General features: G+C 46.3%; 1 protein-coding gene across 1 annotated transcript in view; it reads right to left on the bottom strand.

The window, feature by feature from the left end:
• Positions 1–15,901, bottom strand: part of LOC140133727 (prostaglandin reductase 1-like) — a 39,481-nt gene extending 23,580 nt beyond the window's left edge. Inside the window, exons 1-2 of the mRNA XM_072154288.1 lie at positions 15,729–15,901; positions 2,989–3,034 (exon numbers count right to left, since the gene is read on the bottom strand). Coding sequence (XP_072010389.1) covers positions 2,989–3,034; positions 15,729–15,834 — 152 coding nt within the window. The 5' untranslated portion in view covers positions 15,835–15,901. The remainder of the gene's footprint in view (positions 1–2,988; positions 3,035–15,728) is intronic.
• Between the last annotated feature and the right edge of the window lie 1,282 nt (positions 15,902–17,183).

Here is a 17,183-nt window from a genome sequence, read left to right as displayed (position 1 = left end):
AGAATTTTTTGTATAAAAGACTAAGCGAGAGGGTTAGCCGGTCCAGATAAAATACTGAGCAAAAGAGTTTAATGGTATCCATAGACAAAGCACCAGGCTCAGATGGAATATACCCCCAGGTAGTGTATGAATTATGTGCTGTAATAGACAGACCAATATTCATAATATTTAAAGATTCTTAAAGCACAAGTTATGTTCCACAGGACTGGCGCATAGCAAATTTGGTGCCAATATAGAAAAAGGGATCAAAAAACAATCCTGGAAACACAGACCTGTGTGTTAAACTTCTGCTGTGGAAAAATATTTGAGGGGTTCGTTAGAGATGCTCTGATGGAGTATCTCACTGTATATAACCTTATAACCCAGCATCAGCATGGGTTTATGAGGGATCAGTCCTGTCAGACTAATCTTTTTGGCTTCTACGAAGAGGTCAGTTCTAGTAAGGACCTAGGGCAGTGATGGTGAACCTATTGGAGACAGAGTGCCCAAAGTACAACCAAAATCCACTTATTTACCATAAAGTGCCAACATGGCATTTTAAGCAGTAACTTACTGCTGCCTGTTCTTCCACATCTTTCAATCATATTGGCCCCCAGAGGCAGCCAATACAGTTGAAAGAACATCATTGTAGGGTCCAGGGTCTCTCTGTAGAGGAAGAATGAAGGGTCCAGCGGGATGACCTCCAAATATAATGCAACCCTGTCCACTCCTTCTCACTTTTCCTGAAATTCCAAAAAGCCAATAAAGTATCACTTTAAAATATCTTTATATTTAAAGCATCTCATAAGTTGCCTGGGACTACTGGAAGTTTTGATGGATTTGGTCCTGTCTGGTGAACTCTGTCCTGGGGTGATGGTCTGAGTGCCCACAGAAAAGGCTCTGAGTGCCACCTCTGGCACCCGTGCCATAGGTTCGCCACCACTGACCTAGGGGATGCTGTAGATGTTGTTTATCTGGACTTTTCATTTGATTCAGTGCCACATAAAAGGTTGGTACATAAAATGAGACTGCTGGGACTAGGGGAAAATCTGTGTATTTGGGTAAGAAATTGGCTTAGTGATAGATAACAGGGGATTGTCATGAATGGCCCCTTCTCAGATTGCGCTGTTGTTATAAGTGTGGTGCCACAGGGGTCAGTAATGGACTTCCTTCTTTTAAATATTTTTATTAATGACCTTGCAGTTCGTTTACACAGTCAAGTTTTAATATTTGCAGATGATACTAAACTGTGTAAAGTCATTAATGCTGAGGCCAATAGTATAGCATTACATAGGGATTTGTGAAAGCTGGAGGAACGGGCTGAGAAATGGCTGTAGATAAATGTAAGTTTATGCACTTGGGCCATGGGAACAAAAAGTACAATTTGCAACAGATGTGGAACATATTTTCATGATAAGGACTTGCCCTGATACAAATCACTGGTTAGACCATACATGTAATATTGTGTACAGGTTTGGGCACTAGTGTATAAAAAGGACATATTAGAACTGGAATGGGTGCAAAGGAGAGCAACCAAGATTATTAGGGAAATGGAGGGACTACACTACAAGGACAGATTAAAAAATGTTGGATTCAGTTTAGAAAATAGACAACAGAGGGGAGACCTCTTTACAATGTACAAATATCTGAATGGTCAATACAAGGATATATTTTTATACTTAAGCTTAGAGTAGAGTCTAGAGTAGAGGTGGTTCTACCATCACCGTAGACAGGGATTCTTTACTGTAAGAGAAGCCTGGATGCCTTTGACCTTTGTGACCCCTTAACTGCTTACTGTCAAAAGTAGTGTAGATGTTGTACCGTATTAGCCATGGAGAGCAGAAGAAGAGTGAAGAAATCAGGTGATACATTTTTGAGGCTAACTGAGTATATTTGATGGGGAGCTTTCAAGAAAACTGGTTCTCTTCATCAGACATGATGTTATGCATGAAACAGAAAATTCAAAGCATTTTATACTCACCCGGCAGTGATCATTAAGGAATATTAAAAAAACCCTTTAAAACAACAGATTGATAAATACAAAAATTTTCCATAGTGTGGTCCTCTCTGTAGAAATGTGCACCCCTGGGAGATCTTTCCTGTCATTTTTATGATCTGATATTAAAAATAAAAGGAAAGATCTCCCAGTAGCTGCATATAGAGGACCAAACTATGGAAGATTTTCAGATTACTATTTTAGTGGGACATTTTAAGACACAGAGGGAAAGGAAAGAATGGGAGTATAAATTAATGGGGAGATTCAACACCTTACAAAGTGGTCTTAACATTCATGCCAGCTTCATGACCTCCTACCTCTGACCTGGAGGCCACAAGCAGATAAGAGCCAGGGCTAATGTGTCTCGCCTCAAAGGTTTTTATTGTGTTTATTGCCGATGCCCCTGTATTTATGTATCTGTTGTTTTAAAGGGGTTTTTTTATATCATTTGATGATCATTGTTTAGTGTGTATAAAATGCTGTGAATTTTCTGCTTCATGCATAACATCATGTCTGACGAAGAGAACTAGTTTTCTCAAAAGCTCACCATCAAATTTACCCAGCCTCAAAAAGGTATCACCCGATTTCTTCACTCTTCTTCTACTGTCAAAAGTGACTTTAGTTATATTTAGTTACATGTGCCCCACCAGTGTACAACTACTCCGCAGATCTCAGTTTTTATACATTTTGCTGAATGACTCAAAAATACCAGTGGGGATAAATGGCATATGTATTGTTTGTATAGGAGAGGTATAGAGATGGTTCAAGTGAGATGCAAGTTAGTATCATAGGAATATTTGGAGAAACTGTCTTCCACTTCACTGATAAGATGCAGTATAAAATTGGCAATTCTGTTTAGGATAATGTTTGCAGGGGATAATACTGGAATACAGAACAACTAAAATAATGCAGAATATAAACCCTTTAATAACACAAAAATAACAGCTTAGCACACTTATTCTAGCAATTGTAAATGCAAATTTAATCAATGAAATCAATAAATTTTATTATACCTCATGTATGGATCCACACTGAAATATTCTGCTTCCACCAAAACCTCTGTAAATTGAAAATTTACATCATTCATTAATAGCATGAAATAATTAAACATAATTTAAATGATTATTTTATAGATGCTACCAAATTTTACTTTTAATAATATATCTCCAAAAATGCTTTCAAAGTATGGATTACATTCTGTATCCATAATAACTCGATAACTTGATAATTTATTGGGGCATTAATAAGGCAAAGCATCTGGGGCATTGGTCACACAATCTTATGCCTAGAGCAGTGGTGGCGAACCTATGGCACTGGTGCCAGAGGTGGCACTCTGAGCCCTTTCTGTGGGCACCCAGGCCATCACCCCAGAATGAAGTTCACCAGACAGAACTCAAAGAATCTGCCTGCAGAATATTCCTACAATGATACAAGAATTTGCCCTCCTCTTTTCAACTGCATCCGTGTCCTTAGGAGGCTGAAGGATTGAAAGTTGTCAATGAACAAGGAAAAATACATTACTGCTTAGATTGCTGCGCTGGCACTTTGCAATAAATAAGTGGCTTTTGGTTGAAGTCTGGGCACTGAGGCTCTAAAAGGTTCGCCATCACTGGCCTAGAGTCTTGAATGATGTTATATATAAAGACATTATTATTGTGTGGCTTTATTTCCTTGTGCATTATACAGTATATACTATTGTCTATATTTATACACAATGGGGCACATTTACTAAGGGTCCGTCGGACGCATTTCCGTCCGGTTTCGCGATATTTTACGAGTTGCCCTGAATTTCCCCGGGTTTTTGGCTCAAGCGATCGGATTGTGATGCATCGGCGCTGGCTTGTATGCGACACAAATCGGGGGGCGTGGACGTCGGACAACCCGACTGATTCGGACAAACCGTGGAATTTAAAAACCAAATTGTGTCGAAGGTCAGCACTCACATGCATCGGGAAGAAGAAGGGGAACTCTGAAGAACCACAGCGGGGGAGGCGACACATGTGCAACATCCCCCACCGGGGCCTAGCCCTTGAGGTGAGGCCTGGAGACAGCCGGGGCCCGCGGTACCGGAGTGGCTGGCGGTTGCGGCCTAAGCACGCTATTGTCACGGTGCTTGGTACGGGGGAACCGGAGGGCTGTCCTACAGCCTGGCAGGTCTCCAGCAGGGTGGTGTTGGCAAGAAAAGATGAGGGAGAGGCTGCTGTAGCGGATCTCCCTGGGGCAACCCCTTAATGTCCCGAGTGTGAGTCTCTGGGTGATGGACAGGGTGCCGGTGATGAAGGCAGCCGTATTAGCAGGGACCAGACGGAGACAGAAGTTGAAGAAAACAACTTACAGTTCTTTATTTGAACCGCAGGAACCGCAGCAACGTGCCTTTAACAGGTAGATGGAGTGCCGAGATGTGAGTTGGAGGGAGCCTCAGGAGATAGTTCACCAGCCTGGATGTATAGGGCAGGCTGGGAGGCAGCTGTGTCCTGGTAGGAAGCTTCAGCTTGTCCTGTAGGGCTTCAGGTATCACCTTTAAAGGTAAGATGATACCCCTTTTCCTCACTACACTAACTCTAGTCTAATGCTCCACTCTTCAGAGGCAGGGGCTAGGCTCTTCCTGCTCTGGTATGGGCTAGACAGAGATTACTCACTCACTCACTCTAAGATTCTCCTCTTCTCATGAATCTCTCTGAGAGAACTCTGGAAAGACCCAGAACATTCCTGGCCAGGGAGTTTTGTTACCTCCCTTTGGTCAGGTGGTGGCTGCTCCTCCAATCACATCTCAGCTTACAGAGCACAGGATGTAACACATATCATTGGATAACAGCATCTGGCATTATACAAAATACTTAACTCCTGCCTTGCCAGGCAGGATTCACCACTGCAATACCCCTATGTCCTATCAGGACCATGTAGTGTAAGGTGATTACATGCAGGTGGGACGTATTCGCAAACCCTACCTCGCCATTGCATCGGCGAGGGTGTTGCATACCCCGGGGGCAATTGAAAGAGCCGCCCTCGGCTCGACTACAGATGGTTTGGGGCACAGAGGGGGCTAAGGGCACTTCTGGGAAGTGCAGGCTATGTGAGGTGTAGGGACAAACCGCCCATGGTCCTGGAGACAGGCACCTGGGTTGGTGTCGGACTAAGACAAAACATGTAGCTGTATGACAGTTGGTCGCTGACGCCATTAAACCGAACTGTACAGTAGGAAAGGTGTGGTGTCATGTCCTGTAATCCACTCCTTGCACCAAGGCCTGTATATTTGTTTTATCAACACTTCTTCCCTGGCGGCAATTATATAGTGTGTATATCTGCATTGCGTTAGTATATGCGACACAAGTACCTCCTGACTGGTATCCTTACCCATGTATGAGTGGCATCCAGGTGCTAACTGTGTAACACCCCCGGTCCCCTTAGGACCCGCAGTTTACGGACTACCCCCATGTGCAAACCTCAGTTTGAGGGATCAGGTAGCGGTCAGTGTGTTACATAGAAAGACGGTCCGACACAGCCACACTACAACCTGAAAAGCCTATGAAAGGGTTAATGCAGACTACTGGCAGATATGACAGTGTGCAACAGGTTAATTCACATTGGCTTAGGAGCCCAATGGGTACACATCTTGAACGTTACAAACGTTACAGAGGTAGATAGGCTACTCAGGGTAGCACGATAGTAAATGTCTCTTTTCCTGCAAAGAAAAGGCATAAAAAGTGCAAACAGAATGTCCATACCTAAAAAGGAAGGCATTAAGTGCAAAATAATAGTCAATAGCAATAGCAACTTTTCCCTGGAGTATCTGGCAAAAGTCTCTCAGAAGGTCTCTAATGACAAAGTCCATCTTCTGGGTACAGCCCTTGATGTGGGGAAAAGTGCAATGAAGAGGCAAAGGGTCTCCTCTTTTTGGAGAGGGACAGAGTCCTTTGAAGAAATCTCTGCTGCGGCAGAGGAAGGGTGCTATCATAGCACAGGGCAATGTATAATCTCTTGACTGAGATAAATAAGGGTAAGAGTCTCAGGAAAGTCTCTGGCTCTTTGGGGTAAATGGAGATAAATATATACAATATGTACATAGTACAGTACCTGAAGTGGGCTACAGCCCTTCAGGGGTTACTCTGCATCTTCTTCGGTGGTAAGTACTTCGGTGTCAGAAAAACGTACCTGCCTCCTGCTCCTGCGGGTCACCAGCTGGTACTCCTGCAGGTACGCAGGAGCTTTACCTTTTGTCTCCCTTTGAGACCTTCGAAGTTCCGGCCTGGAGAAGATCACAATCTCCTCATCGTCGTCCTCTGATTCAGGCGCTGGAGTCGGAGTCTCAGCTACCTCTGATGCTTCAGGGGTTGCAGACACTGGAGCCGGATCATCCTCCACAGGCAGCAGTATTGGAGACTGCGGTGGGGATGATGGTCTCTCCGAGGTACCTCTTACTGGAGTGGAAACAAAACAGAATTGAGGCACAGTCACAAGTTCCAAGAAACTGGGGGTAGGTGAACACAAGGAGGTCTGTAAGTTGGGGGTCGAGGTGAGAGGTGTAGACATAGGGGCAAAAGGACGAAGACATCTCTTCAGCCGGTTCCTATGTACCCGGAGTGGTGGACGGTCTCCTCTTGAAATCTCGTAGACTTCAGGGGAGAGACTGTCCCTAACTAGGTATGGCTCACGCTCCCAACGCCCATCTAGCTTACTGGTAGGATGGTTGTTGCGCAGCCACACTCGATCTCCTGGGGCAAAAGGCTCAGCACAGGCATTACGATCAAAGTCCCTTTTTTGTTTCTCTCGGGCCTCTTCCAACCGCAGATCCACAACTTCTCTGGCATCCGCCAGGCGCCTCTGGTGTTCGTGAACCCAGTCAGTCTGGGGGAGTAAAGACTGGGAATCAGGGGACTCCATGTCCCAGGTCATATCCGCAGGGAGATGTCCGTGTCTCCCGAACATCAGATAGTACGGGGTGTACCCTGTGGAGCAATGATTGGTATTGTTGTACAGGTACACCAATTCGGGCAACAGCTTTGGCCAGTCAGCCCTTTTTGCAGGGGTCAGAGTCCTCAGCATATTGATTAGAGTCTGGTTCATCTTTTCACAAAGCCCATTGCCTTGGGGATGATAGGCTGTGGTCCTCAGCTTCTTGCAGCCATATAGAGTGCACAGCTCCTGGAAGACTTGGGACTCAAATGCTGTTCCTTGGTCTGTAAGGATCTGGTCTGGACAGCCATAGGGGAGGATGAAGCTCTTCCACAGGGCCGCTGCGGTGGTCCTTGCAGACAGATCTCTGACAGGTACTGCAACCACAAATTTGGTATAGTGGTCGATGATCGTAAGAGCATAACTGTGACCGGATCTGCTGGGCTCCAACTTCACGTGATCCAATGCCAGGATCTCCAAGGGCCGTTGGCTCACAATGGGACGTAGAGGGGCCCTTTGATTGTGTCGCTCTCCTCGAGCGATGGCGCAGGCTGGGCATTCTCGACACCAGGCTTCAATGTCGGACTTCATGTTGACCCAGAAGAATCGCCTTCGGAGGGTGGCTTCAGTCTTCTGAGCGCCAAAGTGTCCGGACTGGTCATGGTACATTTCCAGTACTATCTTGGCGTCCCTCCTGGGAATCACAATCTGGTATAGCCGGTCATAAGTGATAGGGTCCAGAGTTCTTCTCTTTAGCAGACCCTGGTGCATGCTCAGAGTCTTTCTCTGGCGCCACAATTGAGACAGTTCTCCATCAGCTCTTCTGCGCCGGATTCTTTCAGGCACTCGCCCACTAGAGAGATAGTCCATTACTTCTCTTATGGCACGGCTATCAGCCTGAAGACTCATCCAGAGGTCCTTTTCCGCAGGGGGCTCTGACTCTTCTTGAGGAGTAGCTGGCGCTGCCTCTGTCGGTAGGGAGTAAACTCTCTGGGCATCTTGACGCACAAACCGGGCATAGAACGCTGGCATCTCCACATCTTCCCACTGAGCATCCGTGGAGGGTCCCTCCCACTGGTCAGGGAGACGGGACAGAGCGTCGGCGTTGTCATTGGTCTTACCAGCCCGGTACTTGATGGTAAAGCTGAAATTGGCAAGTCTGGAGGCCCACCGTTGTTCCAGTGCTCCAAGACGTGCGGTGTTCAGATGCGCCAAAGGATTATTGTCTGTGAAGACAGTGAAAGATGATGCAGCTAGGTAGTCCTTGAACTTTTCGGTCACAGCCCAGACTAACGCCAGAAACTCCAACTTGAAGGAACTGTAGTTCTGGTCGTTTTGCTCCGGTTCTCGGAGGGAACGGCTGGCGTAGGCTATGACCCTTTCAGTCCCGTTTTGGAGCTGGGATAATACCGCCCCTAGACCTTGCTTGCTGGCATCAGTGTATAGGGTGAAAGGCAGACTATAGTCTGGATATCCCAACACCGGGGGCTCAGTCAACCGTTGCTTGAGCATCTGGAAGGCAGCTTCTCGTTCGGCCGTCCACTCAATGGCTACTCGGGAACGTTGGCTCTCTTTTGGCAGGCCCCTTAGAAGCTCTTGCAGGGGAGCCGCCAGCTGGGCAAACTTCGGGATGAAACGCCTGTAATAACTGGCAAATCCCAGGAAGCTTTTGATGTCCCGTACGGTTGATGGGGTAGGCCAGTCGTGAACAGCTGCAATCTTCTCTGGATCTGGCTCAATTCCATGAGCGCTCACCACATGTCCCAGGTACTTGACGCTAGGTTGTAGCAGGTGGCACTTGGATGGCTTGACCTTCAACCCATGTTGGGTCAGGATTTGGAAAACTTCAGCCAGATGGTGGAGGTGGTCTTCATAAGTCTTGGAGTAGATGATGATGTCGTCCAAATATAGCAGGACGGTCTCGAAGTTGCGATGACCCAAACATCTCTCCATCAGCCGTTGAAATGTGCCTGGGGCGTTGCATAGCCCAAACGGCATGTTGTTGAACTCGAACAAGCCCATTGGGGTGGTGAAAGCCGTCTTCTCTCTGTCTTCCGGCGCCATGGCCACTTGCCAGTAGCCACTGGTCAGGTCCAGGGTAGAGAAGTAGGCAGCTGACCCTAGAGCTGCGAGGGATTCCTCGATTCGAGGCAGAGGATAGGCGTCCTTGTGGGTGATATTGTTGATCTTCCTATAGTCAACACAGAATCGAAGGGTTCCATCCTTCTTCTTCACAAGGACCAGCGGGGCAGCCCATGGGCTGCGACTCTCCCGGATAACGTTGGCTGTCTTCATCTCTTGTACCAGCTTCTTCACCTCTTGGTAACGGGCTGGAGGTATGGGCCGATATCGTTCCTTGATAGGAGGATGAGAGCCAGTAGGGATGGTGTGTTGTATCAGAGTAGTCTGCCCAAAATCCAGTGGGTGTTTGCTGAAGGCCTGGTGGTGCTTCATAACGACATCCAGGACACCTTGTACTTGGTCTGCAGGAGTAAAATCGTCGTCTCCAATATTGAGCTCAAGCCACCAGGATTGCTCGGCAGGCTCATCTTCAGCACCTTGCTTCACTTCCAACTGTTGGGAGGCAGACAGAGTGGTTTCCACCAAGTCTTCCGGATGGACACTGAAGAGAGTGGCTACGGCTTGGTACTTTCTCAGATCCACTGGGGATTCTCCCACATTTAGTAATCGAATGGGTACTTGTCCTCGGGATACAGTGACTAGGCTCCTGGCGGCTAGAATGGGCAGGTCTTCATCAGCTGGTAGAGGTTCTACTATCGCCTGGTAGTCTTGACCTTGGACGCCCATGCAGGCTCGACACCATACTAGCGTCTCAGTCCCAGGTTGAAGGCGGACAGGTTGGGGATCCTTGATCCGGGCTCTGCAGATTTCACCATTAGGGCCAGCAAACTTCTGTTGCGCCGCTAGAACCTGCATAGTCTCCTGAATTACCTTCCGGGAACCGTTGGGCACTGTTGGCAGGGAGTCGTGGAGAGCCTTCAGCACTTCAGGGTAGCAGTTGCGGAGGACATTGGTACCCAGTACCAGGGAGAAGTTACCGTTTTCGGGCACACGTGTCACCACTACGCCCTGTCTGGTTAACTCAGTGTCTCCAATGGTTAGCGTGGGTTCCCAGTAGCCGCGGATGGGTACGGGTTTTCCGTTCGTAGCAATGATATTCAAGTAAGCCTTTGGAGGCTGGACTAAGGATGCTCTTCCTCGGCATTTCTCGAAGGCAGCACTCCGGAGGGTGGTCACTTGAGAGCCGGTATCAATTAAGGCCGGTAGGGTAACTCCATTGATGGTTACATGAACCATGGGGCGAGTCCCCACGAACCTGGGCATCCAGTTAGCATCTCGGGGACTTACAAGTTCTTCCCTTGGAGGTCGTCCCTTAGCTCCAAGGGTTTGTCGTTTAACTGACGACAGTCATTCTCTTCATGCCCATATTTATGGCAGTAGCTGCACCGCTGACGGGGTTTCTTCTGACTCCAGGTGCTTAACGACTTCGCTTCTTTTGGGCGCTGTTTAGTCGGAGATTCACGAGGAGTAGCTGACCGTACCGGGTTCTCTGGAGGTTTCCTCCTCATAGCGGAGACAGTTACTTCCAACTGGGTCAACCGATCGAGGATTTGATGCAGGGTGTCCGCCAGATTAGGGACCGGTCCTGATATGCCAGTAGCTTCCATAGCCGCAGGAGTAGGTGATGCTGACTGCGTGGGATGGCAAGCGAGAGCAGATTCTTCCATTTCTACGAATTCAGGCTCTTTCTGCGATCCAGTAGGTGGTCGGTCTCCTAAGATGTCAATGGCAATTTCCTTAAACTCAAGGAAAGAGGCCTGGGCATGTTGAGAAGAGATGATCTTTAGTTGACACCTTTGATTTCTATCAACAAGTCCATTGATAAATTGCTCCCTTAAGGTTTGGTCAGAGGTTTCAGCGTCTTTGGGCTCAAGGCAGGTGATGGCCTTCCATGTCTCCTGTAGGGAGAGGGCAAAGTCACGGAGGGACTCTTGGGGCTTCTGTCTTTTCCCGAAGAATTTCTGCTTCAACTCGGAGACAGTACACTTGTCAAAGGTGTTGCGTAGCCTATCAAGAATTTGGACCACATTCTGACACTGTGCTCGGGGCCAAGACTTGACTTCCCGGAGAGCGGGTCCTTTCAACTGCCCGATGAGGATGCCCACTTTCTGTTCCTCCGTGAACGGGAGCAAGGCGAAGGTGGCTAACAACTTGTCCCTGAATTCAGGGAGAGTATGTGCTTCTCCCTCGTAGTAGGGTAACCAGGGGGCCCCCAGATAGTAGGGCATAGTCAGAGGCATCATGGTGGGAGTCCCAGGGACACTAGCTGTAGCAGGGCTGAAGGGACTCTCTGGAGGACTTAACATGCTCCGGTACCCTGAGGAGGGACCAGGGGACGGGACTTGCGCCAGTCCCGTATCTTCGTCCTGGGCGGACATGACTGGCCTAGCTGAGGGAAGTCTGTAGGGTTACACAATGTCCGTTGCTATGGGCGATGGCTAGAATGGGACGTGGGCACTTTAAGACACAGTCACTATTCCCGGGGAGGTGAGCCAATAACCTAGCGTCGGAAACAATCTCTACCCCCCTTTAACTTCCCCAGTGGTACTCACTCAGGATCAGCCGCGGTGACAGGACAGCTCCGGTGCACGAAGGTCTCCGTTCCCGATGTCCGGCAGGCAGCAGGGCTCGGTGATGCTCAGCGGTGTTCTCCAGTCACAGGACACGTGCGCCGGAACTCCGGATGAGGCGCACACTGCTGGCAGGCTTCAGGCGCGGCCTGCGCCGAAATCCAAGATGGCCGATTAACCCTCTTCGTTGCCGGCCGCACACGCTCCAGCTCCTCCTCTACGGTACTTCGCGCCACTCGCGCAGGGGGCGGAGCCTAGTGACGCCTCTGGAGTTCCCGCCAGTGAGGATTTGGCGGGCTGGAAATACTTGCTGCGCCACACGCCTCTGAGGTAAATGCTTCAGGCGCAGCAGCGCCGGATGTAGCAGAGCTGACACAGTTCTTGCAGGAATTAACCTCTTGAGTGCTGGAGCGGCGCTCGACAGCACGTGGCAGCAGTATAAAGTTCAATGTAGAAACACACAAATACTTGGGCCTAAACCCGGATGGCAGCAGGGTTAGGCAGCACAGTCTTTTTCTTAATAAAGTACAGTCTTTAGTGCCAGGATAAGGCACAGAAGTATATATCCTGTGATTCGTGACGCCACTTGCAACATCCCCCACCGGGGCCTAGCCCTTGAGGTGAGGCCTGGAGACAGCCGGGGCCCGCGGTACCGGAGTGGCTGGCGGTTGCGGCCTAAGCACGCTATTGTCACGGTGCTTGGTACGGGGGAACCGGAGGGCTGTCCTACAGCCTGGCAGGTCTCCAGCAGGGTGGTGTTGGCAAGAAAAGATGAGGGAGAGGCTGCTGTAGCGGATCTCCCTGGGGCAACCCCTTAATGTCCCGAGTGTGAGTCTCTGGGTGATGGACAGGGTGCCGGTGATGAAGGCAGCCGTATTAGCAGGGACCAGACGGAGACAGAAGTTGAAGAAAACAACTTACAGTTCTTTATTTGAACCGCAGGAACCGCAGCAACGTGCCTTTAACAGGTAGATGGAGTGCCGAGATGTGAGTTGGAGGGAGCCTCAGGAGATAGTTCACCAGCCTGGATGTATAGGGCAGGCTGGGAGGCAGCTGTGTCCTGGTAGGAAGCTTCAGCTTGTCCTGTAGGGCTTCAGGTATCACCTTTAAAGGTAAGATGATACCCCTTTTCCTCACTACACTAACTCTAGTCTAATGCTCCACTCTTCAGAGGCAGGGGCTAGGCTCTTCCTGCTCTGGTATGGGCTAGACAGAGATTACTCACTCACTCACTCTAAGATTCTCCTCTTCTCATGAATCTCTCTGAGAGAACTCTGGAAAGACCCAGAACATTCCTGGCCAGGGAGTTTTGTTACCTCCCTTTGGTCAGGTGGTGGCTGCTCCTCCAATCACATCTCAGCTTACAGAGCACAGGATGTAACACATATCATTGGATAACAGCATCTGGCATTATACAAAATACTTAACTCCTGCCTTGCCAGGCAGGATTCACCACTGCAATACCCCTATGTCCTATCAGGACCATGTAGTGTAAGGTGATTACATGCAGGTGGGACGTATTCGCAAACCCTACCTCGCCATTGCATCGGCGAGGGTGTTGCACATGCAGGAAATTGGATGCGTGATCTTAGTGAATTGGCGGCGTCAACAAGACGGGCAAGTAAATGTGCCCCATTGAGGCACATTTACTGAGAACAGGGCAAACTGCACTAAATGAAGTTTGCCTGTGTAGTGTGCAAAGTGCACACAATTTCGCAACACAATTTTGTCGCACTTTGCATGATAAATCTGGCGCATGGTCACTGAGCACTGGAATGCCCCCTAAGTTGTGTTGCATGAAAAAAAGTGAAGCTGCACCACAAAAGCATTCTTTGCGACATATTTGTGGTGCATACAAAAAACAATGGACCTTATTGTCACGGCAGGGATTAGACTCAGAGGAAATATTTTAAAAAACTGCCTTTGGGCAGTCAAGATTAACCCATATCCGGACAAATGAAAAAATAAAGTAAAACATCACTTTTATTAGGGATTCTTAAAAAAGATTGCACTATATTACAAGGTGTTGTGGCACAAACCACTAGATGCACAGGACAAACAGTGGATTAAAAGCACAGTGTGAACTGGGTCATAGGCAGTTTGCAGGTGGTCAGTGGTATGAAATGTGAGATAGTGGGCACAATACGGGGTCCATATCCACCTATGATAATTGCTATAAGTCCACTATTGGCCAGATAAAGAGGACTGTCCTAAGCAGTATTGTCTGCTACAGTAATGTATCTTATTGTATCATATTTGTGGTGCAGACACTTCTTAAATACATGTGCAAGCAGTTTGCAACTAAAAGAACATACAAAGTCTACCAGAAAACTGGAGCACGGCCCTAAATGAATGTGCCACAATACATGGATCTTTTGCATTAATACATTTGCGGTGATCCTTTGGGACAGGTACCAGAGGTGAAGCACAGATCCAGCCCAGGATGTGCTGCGCTCAGCAATATTTTAAAGGAACATGTCCTGGATTTCTTGGGACTGCAGAAATTGCATAGAGTCTTGAATAGGGCTGGAATATCACTGGAGCTCCTGCCCCATGCGTCTTCCTGGTCAAGAGGACCCTGGAGGGAAGCTACAATTATAATCTGAATTTCTCCTCATTCTTTCAACAGTATTGGTGTCCTAAAGAAAACAATATGATTGTAAGCTATGGAAGAACAGAGGGCTATGACAGTCCAGGCCTCACTGAACTGTTTTCTTTTCTGATTTTTACGATTTTTGTACAACTGACAGACACATGTATGTATGTATGTATGTATGTATGTACGTTGTGTGATGATGTCAGGGCTAATAGGGAGTTATATCTCTGTTTAGGAAAGGCCTCATAGAGTGGGTGTCTGTTGAAGAGTCTTTGATACCTCCATGAGTAAAAGGTTGTGCAGCAATCACATAAATGAAATTGAGAGTAAAGGTGCATTGCCCTAGTGATTAGATATAGCCACAGAGTTGTAATAAATCTACAGCCTGAGCTACAGTCATGAGTCTACCCCAGGGGGAGGAGACCAGTTTACTTATTGCAAGATAAATTTGTTTTGAAGGTGACTTTTCATATTTTATTTTCATTTTTTTAAAGTTCTTCTGTCATACCTAAAAGGTATAACATTTTTATCTCTCTAAATTTGTAATATTACAATCATTATTTTAAAATCAATTCTTCAAAGATTGCATTTCATTACCATTTCAAATATTATTTCAAATAAAACCTGTACATAGAAAACACATGACTCATGATTTATACAAGCGTCTCAAGTCTATGCATATGGTCCATATGGCTGCTGTAAAGAATATTGAAGTTGATCAGATAAAACAGCTGCTTTAAAATTATGTCTAAAAAATAATTGATTCCATGGCACTAACTTATTTAAATGGGACCTGTTGCCATTTTCGCCCCCCCAAACTAGCAGTACTCTGGTATGGCAGTAAATATTCTAGAAACCCGCATTTATGTGACATCTTGCCCTTTTGCTCATCCATTTAATCATAAAATCTTCTTCAAAGTCACATGAAAATCAGCAGAAATCTGTAATCTTTGCAGAGACGAGTCAGGCTTAGAGGCTGGAGGAGTAGTGTCACTTTAGACACCTATATCTTGGGTTCTATAGCAGTAATAGCAGATTATATGTCATTTTGTTATCTACAGAGCTGTAGATATAAGATAAAAAGATAAAAAGGCGAGAGTGGGACGTATATGTACAACTCACTACTATGATTTTACCTACCCAAATCTCTTTGTTGAAAGATAAAATGTTCTTCTTTAATTCGATACCAAAACCATGGTTCAGGAGATTTATTTTATAGGGAAACTGACAAGATTTTATATAAATGAGGATATACTAAAAAGGACTAAAAAGACACCGTACTTAAGGGGGTACTAAGTTTAGTGGGGTTGAAGTAATCGACAGGTTGTCTATAAGTGTCTTGATCTTATAAATTTTACGCATGTAAATACTGTATGTGGGAATGTATACCAAGTGTTTTTTAGCGCACAGCCTAATAAACTTATTTTCTGGTCTATTCCTTGTTTGTTATTAAAATTAAATTTTGCTCTGTTACTTTGAACCAAGCATACAGCATTGATGATGAGATGCCAATGCCTCTCTATATTATTTACTATTGCTGCAATCCATTCCATTCTAGACTCCCATAAAAATCAATAGTATAAAAAACATATTTTTAAATGTTCAAACTTACCTCCATTTTTTATTTTTGGTAATTGCACCTCCTTTAACTTGAAGTCTGATAGTTTTGGAGTACCCTCAAAGTGTTTGATGAGGGTCCAGGCACGAGACAACACCATTCTGATGATGTTGAGGGTCAAAAAACCAAGGAGTCTGGTAAAGGTTTCTCCTATGAAGCCTTTTAATACTGAAGGAGGAGGTTTTTTAACAATAAAAATGTGCTCAATAGTTGGCATGATCAACGATGACACATTCTTCACACTGAATAACCTTGCCAACAAACCAATCCTTATTTACATTTCTTACTAGTCATGCCAAAGTTATCATTTATTGATATGATCAGCATAATAACCAAATCTGCAAGAGAGCCATGACTTAGCAAATGTCATTTTTACCTATGAAATTGGATTCATTGTATTAATAAAAAGTTTAGCTTTTTTTTCAATCTCATTGTTTTTACTTACACTTCAAAACAACCAAAGTCTCAGAATTCTTTGCAGAATGCAGAATTAAATTAAATTACTTCACATCTCTCATTTCCAAAGCAATCTACACCATTATAGACAGAGAATAAGGAAAATCACATACTGGAGGTAAATGGAAACCTTTCCTTCAACATTGTATATATTAGAATTGCTTTATGTTATTTTCATTTTTCTTTTACCTTATCAGAAGAAGATATGATGTCTCCAATATATCTTGCCTCCATACCACGAAACATGGAGATCCTGTTAACCAGATAGTGAATGCACACATACACCATTTCATCCATTAAAAAAACAGATTAGAAGGGAATTTTTGTGCTTCCATATTGAAATCTGTTTTTACCCACTTTAGACGTTAGCGGGTGCAGGTCTGGAGTCTGCAGAAATGTCTTTAGATGTCACTGCAGTTTCTACTGGTCCGCACTAGGCAGTTTAATACCGTTTCTCCCTTTTCCACTCCTCACAGCATCGCGCTGAAGTAGCGTGATGCATGGAGGAGCAGAGCCAGCCCTGCCGCTGACTCTATAGACTCAATGGTCACATGGCCCCCGGGTCTAAATAGGTTAACCAGTGCTGGTGGTTCTAATTAGACCCAGTCCAGCAGTATCTCCATGGGGCACATTTACTAAGGGTCCGTCGAACGCATTTCCGTCGGGTTTCCCAAATATTTCCAATTTGCCCTGAATTGCACAGGGGTATTTGGTGCACACGATTAGATTGTGGCGCCTCGGCGCCGCCTTTCATGCAACACAAATCCGGGCCGTCGGACAATCCAACTGATTCGGACAAACCGCAGAATTTAACTTTCAAAATTTTGTAGCAAGACATGCACTTACATGCACCAGGAAGAAGATGGGGAACTCCAGTGGACCTGAGCGGGGAAGCGACACATGCAGAAAATTGGACACACAATCTTAGTGAATAGTGGCAGCTACGAATCCTCGTCGGACATTCCAGATCAGCGGCGTCAACGGGACAGGTAA

This window comes from Engystomops pustulosus, chromosome 1 (genome assembly GCF_040894005.1).
Source record: "Engystomops pustulosus chromosome 1, aEngPut4.maternal, whole genome shotgun sequence".
NCBI lineage: Eukaryota > Metazoa > Chordata > Amphibia > Anura > Leptodactylidae > Engystomops > Engystomops pustulosus.
This window is presented reverse-complemented; position numbering and strand designations above follow the sequence as displayed.